Here is a 14,429-nt window from a genome sequence, read left to right as displayed (position 1 = left end):
ACTGTTTTAACATTTCAATATTCACAAATCGAGCAATTGGAATTTTCCTTGCGCTAACTCCTGAAACAGTGCTAGCAGCTCCGTCTAGTAGCGGTACCATAAAGCTCTGGATTCAGAAATTTACTCGGCCGATAAATGTACCGCCATAAAAATTCAATTAAAAAATTATTTTTAATCTAAAGGAATTTGTTTTCTTGGTATGTTTACCAATAGATATTTATAATAAATATTTACTACAAACTTCATATACAAACGCCCTTATACAACCAAAATATACTCATTTTCTATAAATTTTAGCAATCAATTAGAACCAAAGAGATAAGATGAAAAGCACATAATGAAATTTTATTATTATCCATACAAATTTTCAATAACTAAGACGTAAGAAGATAATGATATGATCAAATATAAATATTTAATGATGCATTTTAAGTAATCAATATATAATAACATATCAAGACATATATCTTTATTATATTCCTCATAATTATCTTTACTTTGAGATAAAAATGGCGACAATAAGATATATTATATCCGTTATATGTACAAATAGCGTATCTTTGGTATTTGTTAGTAAAGATTTCCAGCAATTAAAAATAACGTGAAACGTCAATACAGTTGCACATCACTTTTTATGAAAATATGAAACAACATTACACTTTACCATATATATACAGCCAAGTAATGTGCGTTTTCTCAGCGAAGTCGTTTCAAAATCAAACCTGATCACCGTCGAAACTAAAACATAAACAAAAGAGAGAGAGATGCATAAATACACTTGTCTTAAAAAGAGATAAAAATAAAAGAGAAAAACATTCCACGTTAATATACCCCCGTAAAACAGCGTGTGCAGTTCCATTCCACGTTTAGATTTTATATTAGCGATACGCGAAACGCGAACTGTGGCGAACATGGAAATGGAAATCAACGTAGAGGGGTACACTTAACCAAATAAATGCACCGACTATAGAGGGTGCAATTAGACGGAACCTTCGCGATGAAAAGAACTTAATAAATCTACGTACGAGATATCGTAGTCTAACGAAACCCAGCAATGGGAGAAGAGGTTATATTGTTCGTAACGTAAAAAGAAATAAGCTTTAAAGCATATACCCGTGGCCGTGGACATAAACCTCGTTGTGCCGGCGAAAAAAACCTTAGACTTGCATCGCGTGCAGTAAAACCTTTCGAACTGAAGCGACTATGAAACAACACTTTTCTTTTTCTATATACGGACAGGCCTCCGTTCGGTAGGAGAAAGTTTAAATGCTTGCGGCCTTTAATTGTATACAGGGTGTTTCATAACACGGGGCACCGCAGTGCGAAGTAAACTGAGAGGACAAAAAGCAATGAAAGAGAAGTTCGTATGGCCACCGTGTGCGCCCCGTTTGACCTTGTTCCTGAGTTATACAGAGTCGTTTTTGTATTCTGCCCGAGTACAGCTGCTTACCTTCGTACGAAGTGCTCAAAATGGCCACCACCGATCTGAATGCGAAACTACCTCTCCGCGTTATTAGAGCCTGCTAACCTTTCCAAGCATTTTTCGAAACAACTCTACCAGTCGAACTCTGTGAACTAATTTCGATCGTACTTTGCGACTAATTCGGGCAGAAATGCAATTATAATTCGAGGACAGGGTCAAACAGCAAATTATCCTTGTTTCAGTGTCCCCTACGGCTTAACCTGCTAATCAGGGAAGACGGGTCAACGACCTGGTTAACAGGTTAAGGAGACCCAACGTTATTACACACAATAATTATGTTAACAAAGTAAAAGTGTAAAATGAGTTTATTCGTATCTGTTCTTGTATGAGAAAAATCCATTTTGAAAATTAATTGAATATTAATGTTGCTCACCCAATACTGCTTGGCTAATGCGTTTTCATTGTTCCACGTCATTAATTAAATCCACCACATTATTAGAATACATTTATCAGAATACAGGTAGTATGTACCGTGTTGTTGTTTTACACTCACGGAATCCGAGATACCGTATAATAAACGTGAAAACAAATTCCGAATTTATTTTTACATGAGAGATAAATTTTTTCTTTCTCAAAAAACTTATCGACTTTTTTCAGTCCTGCTGTCTCGTCCATGTGAAATTCGAACCATTCTTGCGCCATTCTTTCACCACTATATTCTTAAACCTAATTACTCAAGTTGTATTGATTGTATTGAACATAAATGCAGCAGGCAATGCTTATCTCGACGATAATCTCGCTCTTCCTTTCAATGTCGGATGACACAAAGATTCAATAAAGGGCATTCATCGAGGAGGAAGCAACTATCCCATACATTCGAACAATATGTATTTCAAGTACCAAATATTCGATACATCTTGTTCTTAAACATTACGTCGAAAGAAAGAAAAGAAACGTTGATTTCCATCCGGTCATCGTATTATTGCTTCAAAACGGAAATTGTTGTCCGCGAGATTTAACGAATCGGCTGCTCGAGAAAATTGATAGTGTTCAGTGCGCGCAGTAGAATGACTTAGCACTCGAGGATCGATCGGGCGAAAATGCGGTTGCGCCTAATGATATCCGCTAGCTCGGGCCAAAGAGTAACGTGAAACCAATTCGCAGAAACAATACACCGGGGCAATTCAAAGTTTTTTCAATCACGTACATCGATACACATTACGTTTTTTTTTTGTTCTTTAATCATATCTATATTGTTTCTTTAATTCTAGTGTTTACGGACGCTAATCGTTTCTTAATCTTCGTTTAATAATGCAAATACCACGATATATACACCTAAACAAAATCTGCAAGTATGATGAATGACTTGAACGACAGTGATTTCAATACTCTTTCTCTTCTCTTCTCTCTCTTTCTCTCTCTCCCATTCACACACACACACACGCGCGCGCGAGCGAGCGCGCGCGCGCGCGCGCACGCTTTCTCTCGCTTCGATCAAACGAACTAGTGCGTCGTATACAAACACGAGGAACGATTTAAAGAAAGAAATGCTAAGGCTCTTCAGGTTCTAGTTGCAAAATCCGTTTATTTTGCTCTACGTATGCAGTCGAGAGTTCAGAGAGAACAGAATCATCGGATTCAGTCTGTACACAGTGTACAATCATCATCTTTTCTTGTATTATTTCCTTTTGTTTCTGTGGAGGGGTCGGTAATGTGACGTTCTCATTTCGTTTCGCCCGATGAGCGTGTACTTTTAAAGATCCCGCGACCAACTGAAAAATGTCGAATATCTTTTGTGCCTTCGACGTGAAACACACCCGCGCACGGACACATACACACGACGCACACGCACACGTTAGTCGTTTAGAGCACTGAAAAAAAACCGGCAAAACGGTACAACACTACAATTGTTTCGTAACATAAAAGCCGCGAAGGGCGAGCGAGAAAGAAAGAAAGCGGGTGAAATAAGGCAATACAGAAAGAAAGCGAGAAATAAAGCAATACCGAAAGAAAGGGGCGAGGGGGGGGGGGGAGAAAAAAAGAGAACGAGAGAAAATGAAATAGGAAAACACGTCTGTCGAAGACACCTGGCCGAGAAAAGAAAAAGCGACGGAGATTCTCCGTGGGGGAAGAATCCCTTAATCGAATGACGCCTCCGCCGGAAGGTGATCGTTAAAAAGTAGTCAATTAAGTCCGTACATTCTCTCCTACGCTTATATTGACGTATTACATAAAATAGCCAATGAATTACAAATAAAACTCGCTAATCGTTACGAAGCTATTGTTTGTCGGTACTCCTTATCCTCGGTACTTAAAAACGTCTTATTCAAGGTATCTAATAGTTTGAAGAGGACAACGAGAGTGTCATACGCATATACAACTTAGGGGGCAGCTGTTTTCTTCGTAAGCCTGGGCGTTCGTCGGGAAAAATTGATCGCGACCGCCCTCCGATTACAAAGCCCGCGCAACTGCGTGTGCATATCCGCGAGTTCGAGTTGATTCGAAACGGAAGAGTAAAAGAGGAAAGAGAAGATACACAGAACGTGTTCGTGGTTTCGAGGAACGGGCGACACTTCGTCGCTTCTTCGTTCTTTTTTGTTTCTGATTTTCGAAAAAATATCGAATGCAACACATTCGTGTGACTGGCTGAAGTTCCGATCGGTCGATCTCCGTTCGATCCGTGAAATAATAAATAACAAGGCGATTAATCAAACGGCCACACGCGACCGTGCGCATGATCTTTCCTCGCTGATAAATACGTGGAACGAAACGTTGCGTTTAGCGCATATACAGGGTGTATCTCGTAATAAAACGGTACAAACGGCAGACACCGTCTTAAGAAGTCGGAAGAAACGAATCGAGGCGCGTTGGGAACGGTGGCTTCCGGCCTCGGTGCACCGTCGTCGCCGAGGATACTCGTTTCGACGGTGCGCGAGCAACAATATGGGTTCAAAAAGAAATTCAGAAGTCCCCGGAACTTCCCTCTGTCCCTTACAAGAAAATAGTCTTTCTCGTTATAAATTATTATTAGTATACATTTTCGTATAACGAGCGCGTCTTTAAAATCCGTCGCCTCGGGGACGAGCCCCGCGAACGATCGACACCGATCTCCGACGGTCTCGATCCGGTTCCCCGGGATCATCCGCTTTTCGATTGCACCCCCGTGAGACGCTCTGTGTGTATCAGAGCTGCCGTATCACGCGCCGGGTTCTATGAAACGTTGTTCTGAATGGCCTACGATGATTCGTGACGTGTGGTGGTGGTGTTGCGACCGAAACATTTTCACTGTTCAAACTTACAAACATCCGACAATCGACGCGTCGCGGCTCGACGCTGAAATTCGTCATTACCTCGATCCTTGTCCGGATCCGGCGTTCATAGGAAATTAGCCAAAAAAGCACGCAAGCGTCGTGTGACGCGGCCTTCGAAAGCCGCGAAAATATTCATTTTCGATCTCGCGAAGGGGACGCCGAGCCGCGAGGTGCCGAACGCTCTCTAAACTTAGAACATTAACCACGCTATTATTAATAATTAAACGACCGCACGTGTTCCAAAGAAAGCTACACAGGTTCGTTGACATTGAGCATCCGTGAAAGGAAGCCGAGCGACAGGGGCCGGCGACTTGCGGCGGCAACGAGGACACCCCCGGCTATCGACGCAACAAGAGGAATGGATGATATGAGACGATGATGCTTAGCGGATGATGCCGTGAAAAAAAGTCGACCGGGAATGATCGATGGCGCGGGCCGCCCGCCTCCTGTCGCCGACCGGCTTGCGATTTTATTACAGCGATGGCAGTCGATTCACATCTGTTTTACGCGAGGCGAGATAGACTTACGAAAATACGAGTCGTTATCAAAAATGAACGATTAAAAAAGATTCATTATTATGGCAATATGTCGGCAGTTTTACGATTATCCCAGGACTCGGTGGTCCGTTTCAACGGGCCGTGGCCGTTTTTTACGCAGGACAGGGTGTCTCCATAAAATCGCAGTTTTCGTTTCCTTTGCTTTTTTTTTCTTTTTCGTTTGAGCATCTCGAGGACACATGCGTCTTTTCCAGTGAACTTGCAAACCGTGATTCGTTCGACTCGCGATCCCGATCGGAAATCGTTTCGCGCGGCCGCCCCGTGGGCGGACACGTCGGAACCGAACCGATTCGAATCGAATCGACTTCACCGGTCTTACAGCTATACGATTCCCCCTCCGGGCTGTTATAAGTGTCATTGACGAGGAGTTCACCGAGAATTCGATTTCACTTCCGATTCCGGGTCGTGAATACAATATATACGTATTAATTATATATTGTGTTTGTTCGTTCGTTCGTTCGTCCCTCCCCCCTCTCCTCGAGCGAAGAGGCGGGTTTTGTGCAACGCCATTAAAAAACTGATATCGAGCATTCGAAATGATCTGTGTTTTTCTTCTGTTCGTTTTGCCTTTTTTTCCCTTGCTAGTCGCGGTGGACACTATATAAATAAATGCGAGGTTTGTCGAAGTGTCCTGTAAAATATGCGTTCGTTTCGAGTCTCACAATATAATCGTTAGTGACTATACATGTACGTACTTATAGATAACGAGGTCTAAAAACACTCTGACGTCGCACATCGTTTATCTCTCGTTTATGTTTCTCATTTGCGGATCGTTGGATTTCCTTAGCAGTAAGCGTTGCCCACGAAATACGATCGAGTGCACAAGAATTAAGAAGAGAATCGTGTAAATGTTGTGTGTTTGGCTGTGTATAATGAGTGTGATCGCGTATGGGTGTGTATATGTGTGTGTGTGTGTAAACTTTGATTCGCTCACAGTCTATTACTGTCTTCACAGTGACTTGAATCGGACAGGACGCGTTTGAATTTCTTTTTTCCAGTAAAAAAAATATAATAATTATAAGAAGAATAATAGTAATAATAGTCATGTTATATACGATGTAGCCTGCCAAAACAAAATGTGATTGCTACGCGTGAGCAATAATGAGTCGTTTCAAGTTTCCCTATGTCTACTAATATCGTTAAATCACAGTCAATTTTGCAGGAATGGATAATAAATAAATAAACGAGTCCTTGTTAAATCTGGAGAATAATTTACGAATCCTAAAAACAATGATCGCCACATTAACAGACCACATTAGATCGCAGGAATGAAAGCGAATCGAGTTCCAAAAGTCAGTGTTTTCGTTATCACACATACATAATTAAAGAGCTCGACGCATACTCGCGATGTTTCGTTTATATTAGCGTTTCCTTCTTTTCTTGTTGCTGCTTTTTCATTTTCGTTTTGTTCCAATCATTCGAGAACGATTGAACGTCGACGATTATTCGATTACGATACAAAATGTAAGAAAAAGAAAGAAAAACAAGAAAACTAGAACAAAAAATAAAAGGAGAATGTGATGCGTGTAAGTCCAACGTAGTTGAAAGTATTACCAACTAGATTGTATACAATTCGATAAATAAATGTCGCAAAAGAAAAAATAGGAATACGATGTATAGAAACATCAAGGTAAGTCACGTCTGTGGCCACTGGGACTCGAATAAGTTAACGTTTCTTCACATGATCGAATCAAGTTCAATAAAGGACCACCAACTTATTCGGCTTCAGACCTGTAATTCCAAGATCACTGTGTGTGTGTTCGTTTATCTTTCATTTATCCGTTTTATAAAATTAAGTACACAAAAGAGTATGCAAAAATTATAGTGTATAGTCTAAGCCAGCTACTTGTTCGAGGCATTATCAATTCAGTCTTAAAAATCATAATAGTCTCAAAAAAAGTCTCCTGTCATGCTAAACTAAAAAAAAGGATCACCAAGTAAAGAATCGTTGAACGCTGTACGCACGTATATAACCGCATTAAACAAAAAGAGATTCGAAAAAACAGACAAATTCATTCATTTGGCACAGGGTACATACATTCGGTATTTCGGCATACTCCGTCCGTGATGAGTTTCCTATCCTATTATGTTCTCATACTGATAACATTCCGTTTAGGCAGTATAAAAAGAAGATCTCATTACGCATTGTAAAATTGTTATAGAAAAAGAAATAAAATAGAAATAGAGAAGACAAAATGAGAAATACTTGTAAACAGACTTGGTACAGCGAATGACATGTTCGATTATCTTTAGACAATTCATAATACAAAATGCATACCACCGTCTCAATCGTTAGAAAAATTCATCCTCTCGGTAGAAAACGTGCCAAGTAAGGTAAATAAAAAGAATACAGGCCGAAAACACAATCAATGGAATAAGTTAAACAACTTACAAAATACGAAGAAACAAAAACCTTTTACGACCATCTCTCTCTCTCTCTCTCTCTCTCTCTCTCACTCTCTCTCTTTCTGGGTGAGCACAATCAACAAGCATGATGCATCCAAGTTTATTTAGCCGTGAAAGATAATCGAATCTGAAACACGCTGCGGATGTCAGTATCATCGTGTCCCTTCGCATATTTTTTTCTTAGCATTTTTTCTGAAGAAATAGAAATCCTATGAACTTCATTCTTAAATTAAACGTATTACTTCTTTTAACGTCATACGATTTATGTAAGGTGTAGGGAGCCAACTTTTTCAGTTTATACCTGCGGATAAGTATTGTGGGTTGGGGTTATGTATGAAGGACTTCTTAAAATGTATTAGAACAAGATTAAGACGTCGCAGCTACAACTACGGGGGGAACAACGTCAGGTTCGCCGGCACCGTCGGCTACCGTGGAATCAACGACCTTTTTGACTTTTATAGACTCGGCGTTCGCCTCGGAGGAACTCTCTGGCTCACCGTTCTGTGCAGATGTGCTTTCGCTGGCTGCTGACGAGTTCACCGTTTCAGACGATGACCCCTCGTTCAGTCCGTTTCTGTGCAATTTGTCATCCGACACTGGCACGTCGGTGTCTCCATTCTGCGTCGTACCGTTTAATTTCTTCTTCTCGGAATCAACTGTATTCGTGTCCTTCACTTCATCTACCACAACGTCTTCTTTCACTGGCTTCTCCTTCGACTCCTGTTTTGTTGCGTCGCCGCTTGCTTCCTTTTCCTCTGCTTCTTTCGCAGGTACAGCCGCAGCCGCAGCTACCGCTGTTGCCGTCGCTTCTTCTGCCTCTTTCGTGTTAGCGGCCTTGTCAATAACCGGCTCTGTTTCCATTTCCTGTTTAGTTTCTGTTTCCGTTGATTTTTTCGCTTCAGAGTCCGCCTCTGCTTTGCTACTGGTTGCTTCTGACTCTGTTATCGTCGGCGCGGTGACTTTTTCTATGTTGGTCAATGGGACATCGCCGTTCTCCACTGGCTTCTCCTCTGTTTTCGCGGTCTCCTGTTTCGGTTTCATCGTGGTCTCCTCGCTCTCCGGTTTCTGCGCCTCTGCCGTACTGGGCTTGGCTGCCTTTTCAGTGGATTCCTCGCTCGCCTCTTTCTCAGACTTTTTCTTAGGACATTCCTCCGCTTTCTCTTCTACACTGTTACTACTGCTCTTCTCTTGCGACACGCTCTCGTTAGTTTTTACATCTGGTACCGTGCTATCTTCAGACTTTGTTTCTTTCGCGGTTGGCGTGAGTTCTTCAGTCTTTTTCTCTTTAGCGGGAATTTCTTCAGACTTTGATTTAGGCTCACTTGTTGCAACAGGTTCCACGGGTTCACTGGCAGTAGGAGTGACTGTTACAGGCGCGGGAAGCTCTGTAACCTTTTCTGTGTCCATGGGTTTACATACTTTCTCGGTTGCCATAGATTTGTCCGTCTCGCTCTTCGATGATGTTGTTAGTGTTGACTCGGTCTTACTGTTTACAACAGGAGCGTTTTCGGAAACGACTGGTTTTGTACTCACCTCTGACGGTTGGTCCTCTATTTTCTCTATTACCGCTGACTCAGTTACGGTATCGGTATCCGGCGTTTCCTTTGCATCGGTTTGCATCGGTTCATCCACTTTCATGTCTGTGCTTGGCGTTTCTTTCGCGTTTTCGCTTGTTTCCGCTGGAACAGTTTCGGCTTTTTTCGGCTCGACCTTGTCGTCCTTCTTCTCACTGACGTCAGACATCTCAACGTCCTCCGAGGTATCCATGGGTTCACAGGTATCTTTGTTGACGACGTTCGCCTCCTTGGCCGTTGCCTCTTGCGTTTCTGTTGTCTCTAGTTTCTGTCTCTTCGTAGATGCTTGAAATGTTAAGTCCAAGAAAGATTTGATCGTCGTGAAAGATACTTTATCTTCATCTGTTAGAGGAGCGTTACCCTCGCGTTCTACCAGCACTGCCGTTAGACCCGCCTCCTTAGCCGCTGCCGCTTCTATTGTGGAAAAAGACCATTGTTATATGTGTGTATCATTGCACGATTTTGATATTGAAACATTGTGAGACACTAACCTTTGACGACGTCAGTGAGAAAGATTATAGCTGATGGATCAGCTCCAATTTTATTTAATATATTCTTGTAACTACTAGTTTCTTGCTTCGCGCCTACTTCGGTATCAAAATAACCACTGAAATGCTGAAGTAATTGCTTGTTATTATTCTGTGTTCCATTATATGCACACAAGTTGAGTCAATAAGAATGGTTTGAAACTGTATTAATTTAATGAATTATCTTGGACAGCACAGTTTGTTTAAAACGATCAATGTATGAATAATCAACTATTTTAGACGAAAATGCTTGTTGACTCATTCTGTACATTGTCATGAAGAATATTGTCTATTCTCTACATGTATCACATGATATATTGTAAAATAGAAGATACCTTAAGTAAATCTCCATGTACAGAATGTCCGAACAGAAGCTTTTGCGCTTCGACGCTACCACTTGAATAAACATAGACCTTTTTACCGTCATTCGTCCATGCTTCTAGTGCTTTCGGAACATCTTCATAAACACTATATAAATAGTTCATTTATTATTATTCTAATAAATAATTAATTTATTAATTGTTTATGTATTAATTCTGTGTTCGTGAAACTGAAGTGAGCCCTTACACAACATATTCACCTCACACATGTGACAATGGTATACAAATCACGTGTATATCATAGACTTGCACAATTTTTTATTTTCGTACCATTGTTAATGGTATACCATTCTAATGTTAGTAAATATGTAGTATATAGTAATATTTAGGAGTGTATTAGTATGTAGTATATATTTGTAGCACACTTACAAATATATTATTAATACTGTTCAATTATTCTATTGCATGTACAGTACAGAGTACCTTAAATATAAATATACTTCTATAAACCGCATGAATAACTCACTGTGCTTTTACTGCTCCAGAATTGTAAGCCTCACGCCACATATGTCCCTGTAATTGTTTCAATGCGCCAGTTTTACGATCACCATCCATTTGCCATAATACATTTTTGACCAATGATTTCTTCTCTTCTTCTGTATCACCAGCAATTGGCACAAATCCATCAACTTTATCTTCTTCATCTTTCTTAGCCTAAAATAAAAATGTTAATTTGTTTTGAATATATTTAAAAAAAATTTTAAATAAGCAACTTTTCTTTATAAAATATCACGTGCTTCAGTTATTTGAAACATATTGCGGAATAAATAATTATTACTATTTTCAAGAATTTGTACAAATGAAACTGTGAAATAAAAGAACTTGCTTTAGTTCTAGATTAAAAGTGCAACGCATCATATTTTGTTTTGTATTATAAATTTTGTAATTTTTCTTGATGAATGTATTTACCATTTCTTATCTAAATACTATTATTATACATTTCTTGTATATATATATTAAAAATTTGCAACTCTAAAGTCGATTTTATTCAATAAAACTATAAGTATTGTGTGCTACGTTAAGAACGTCTCTACTGTATTTCAACTACGCGAGTATCATCATTCTTCTTCTATTGCATCATTCTATTGCTAATTCAGTTTTGCGAAACTGAAACACTGTCTCCTATTTATTCGGTTAGATGAATCAGTTAGATTTGTGTTCCATTATATGATGCAGAAAGTGTAACATGAAACAAAGGTACTTAAAAAATTTCTTAAGTCCATAAAAATGAAATGATTGATTGAAAAAAATGCATATAATTTCCAAAAGGTAATTGAGAAAATATATATATAATTTCTCCAGTAAGAATTGAAATCAAAATTATTAATGTATCATGGTGAACAGTCAGTTGAGTCTCAAGTTTCATACATGTGCAGGCTAGGGTAGTAAACTTTTGGAACAAAGAATCTTCTCAGGTCAGTTCCTACTACCTAACCACCAGCTGCCACTCTCCTATTATGCCATTGGTCACCTTCCAAAATTCGTGATTAAACTCATACAGCTTGATTTGTTGTAAACACATTATACCTATTCGTAGAAAATTGTAAAATTTTTCATTAAATTTGATTTTTTCGAAAACAAAATCTCACGTGTAAAAATTTTAATTTTCTATATTCGACGTAGTTTTTCGTATAAAATTGCTCTCCCGCCGCATATAACGCGAATAATGGAACACTTTGTACTTCAGCTGTAAACAATTACTACCACTATGTTGAATAGTACAGAATTCTGTATGCCAGAGTTCCAAGAATCTTTCAATAATACCAACCAAATGAGAAGACATTATTTATCACGATAGGTCAGGTATAATCCGTAAACATGTATTTCCACTTTACTTGCAATATTTACCTGTTCTTTTAATTTCTCGAAATCCTTCTTGAATTCTTCATCCTCCCATTTACTTTCGATATATTTGCTTAAATTCTCTCGCACGTACGGGAAAAGGACATCCTGCAAACGAAGGCGAGTATAAATATATCCGAAAGTATAAAGTTTTTTGCGGTTCGAACTAGCGGTGCTAGAAAACTACAAAATTTTAAAAATCGAGAAATTTCGGCTCAAACATTACTTTGAATTAGCGAAAATAAAATGCAAAGGGTCCAGGCTTTTATACGAACCAGTTTTCGAGGTACGAAACCGGAAATACTTGTATACTGACTTTTTAAATATGGACTTATTTTGATACCGACAATCGATTTTCAAAACTTTTGAATTATTTTGTCAAAATATAAATAACAAAATGGACAAAATCATCGTCGGAAATTAGCATTAAATATCGAAAAGCAATTCTATCAATTTCTTAAATATGGGGAAATGCCATTGTTGCTGTCTAGAAGAGAAAATGCAGTTAACAAGCACCCAAAAGGTTGTTCTGTGCGGAGGCGTCGTACGATCACGAATGACATGCATTTTTAGGCCCTACCACGAATTTGTTACAGTTTACATTGTAATTGAATAAAGTATCGAAAACTCGTATCAATCGCGTGTTTACTTTTATTGGAATTTTTCTAGGAAAACAGCATGGTTTTTCGAGTTTTCGTAGTATTCTAACCCCTTGATCGCATAACGCGCCGTTACAATTTCCGTTATTTTGAAAAATCTCAGCACGGAAAAGGCGCTTCGGAACGATGGCCTGCAACCCGTATTTTACGTGCCGTCGAACAGCCGATACTTTTGCGAAACACGCTCGGTTTGTTTTCACTGGAACATCCTGCGGGGAAGGATTACGATATTATGCAGAAAAAGGAGAACGAGCGAATGTAGTACGAAATGCCGGTGTGAAAAATCGGATGCAACGGGACGCGAATGTGTTGCTGTTCGAGGAAACAGCGGCTGTTACCTTCCATGAAACTCGCTGTCTCACGGACAAGGAACCTGAAACTGAACTGGATTTCAGCCGGCATACTGCTCCGTAAGAGTCGCATACAACACGCGCGAAAGCATCGATCATGCATTTTCATCGTTGGAAAAACGATACGATATCGTTCGCGGATTTCCCCGTGAGAATGTGTATGCGGGATGTATTCGAATCATTGGGTACTGTCAGAAAACGAGTCGGAAAGCCGGTGAAATGCGAGAACCGTAGGGCGCGTTCTGCCTCACGGCCATGGTCTTTGTTACCTTCACGAAGCTCACGCTGGTCGTGGTGCCTTCGATATCAACCAAGATCACCGTTCCCGAAAGCGATGTTTCCTCTTGATCCTGAGTACGCTTTTCCCCGGCCATTTTCACGATTAACTCGTCTTCGACCGTAGGATAAATAACAGATATATCACCTCGGTACGTTCAAGCACGGTGTATATGTCGACGCGTTCTTGTTGAGAGCCGGCGAGTAAATTCGCTGCCTGCTCTGCGCCGGTGTGCGCGTGTGTGTGCGCGAACCTGCCTCTCCCTTCGTCACTACTTACACCGAGTCACCAGGATCGTAGTTAGGCCGACTGGCACTCATCTACAAAATTCGCACATGCATTCTTGTTTCGTCGAATAAACAGTATCATTCGTCCAACTATACGCGTTTTCCAATGATCTATTAGCTGCATGCAGCTTAAACATCGTTTACGATGCCACTTTCTTCGCTTCCCCTTTAGGCTACGTAAAGACTGTAAATTTCATTCTACGATAAATAATTAATAAAGGATCGTCGATGTTCGCGATTCTAATGTGTAGAACGATGAAAAATTTCGTAAACATTCGGGATCGTCTTGTTACGGTAACAGCGATGGCATTGTTTCAACGATCTTCGCAATAATTTCAAGCGTTTGACAACAATGGGGTTTTGCATCAATCACTACTTGACGAATAGCAATTATTCTTGCGTAGAATGATCGATCTGGAAAGTAAAGGCATCTAAAACATAAACTGGACAATATTAAATTGCTAAAAATACGAAAAGTATTTGAACGATCGAAAGGGTATTGGGTTAGATTGATACGATCCTGTAGTCTGGACGAAAATCACGTAACAGTGTTGGTGAATATGTATTCGTAGAAAAGTGTGCGTTCGTATTCGTGTGAATCGCTTGCTTCCTTCAGCCAATGAACGGGATTGGCTTGCGTCTGTGCGTTCGCAGCACGACATTATTCCTCCGCAAAAATTATTTCGTCCAACGATGATTGTTAAGAGCTAGAGTTTTAAGAAATTTTTGTTTCAGGGTCTTTTAAAATTCGTACTCTCTCTATTGGGCACATTTCTCGCGCAAACAAATGTATTGTTACAGCAAAAAAGCAGAATGAATATTGACTTGCTCGAACG

At 39.9% G+C, this 14,429-nt stretch overlaps 1 protein-coding gene across 2 annotated transcripts; it reads right to left on the bottom strand.

Annotated features, from left to right (window-relative positions):
* Positions 1 to 454: 454 nt before the first annotated feature.
* On the bottom strand, positions 455 to 13,554 carry Enoph (enolase-phosphatase E1). Of its 2 annotated transcripts, XM_076523264.1 has the most exons (7): positions 13,299 to 13,554; positions 12,027 to 12,128; positions 10,645 to 10,832; positions 10,134 to 10,266; positions 9,763 to 9,886; positions 8,195 to 9,685; positions 455 to 738 (listed from the first exon to the last, which is right to left on the bottom strand). In XM_076523264.1, exons 1-7 carry the CDS (start codon positions 13,401 to 13,403, stop codon positions 626 to 628), a joined length of 2,256 nt encoding a protein of 751 aa, XP_076379379.1. In that variant the 5' UTR covers positions 13,404 to 13,554; the 3' UTR covers positions 455 to 625. The 2 variants fall into 2 exon arrangements, with proteins under 2 accessions (XP_076379379.1, XP_033324349.2); XM_033468458.2 differs by lacking the exon at positions 455 to 738 and having other exon boundaries at positions 2,295 to 9,685; positions 13,299 to 13,553.
* Between the last annotated feature and the right edge of the window lie 875 nt (positions 13,555 to 14,429).

Source organism: Megalopta genalis, chromosome 6 (assembly GCF_051020955.1).
Source record: "Megalopta genalis isolate 19385.01 chromosome 6, iyMegGena1_principal, whole genome shotgun sequence".
NCBI lineage: Eukaryota > Metazoa > Arthropoda > Insecta > Hymenoptera > Halictidae > Megalopta > Megalopta genalis.
This window is presented reverse-complemented; position numbering and strand designations above follow the sequence as displayed.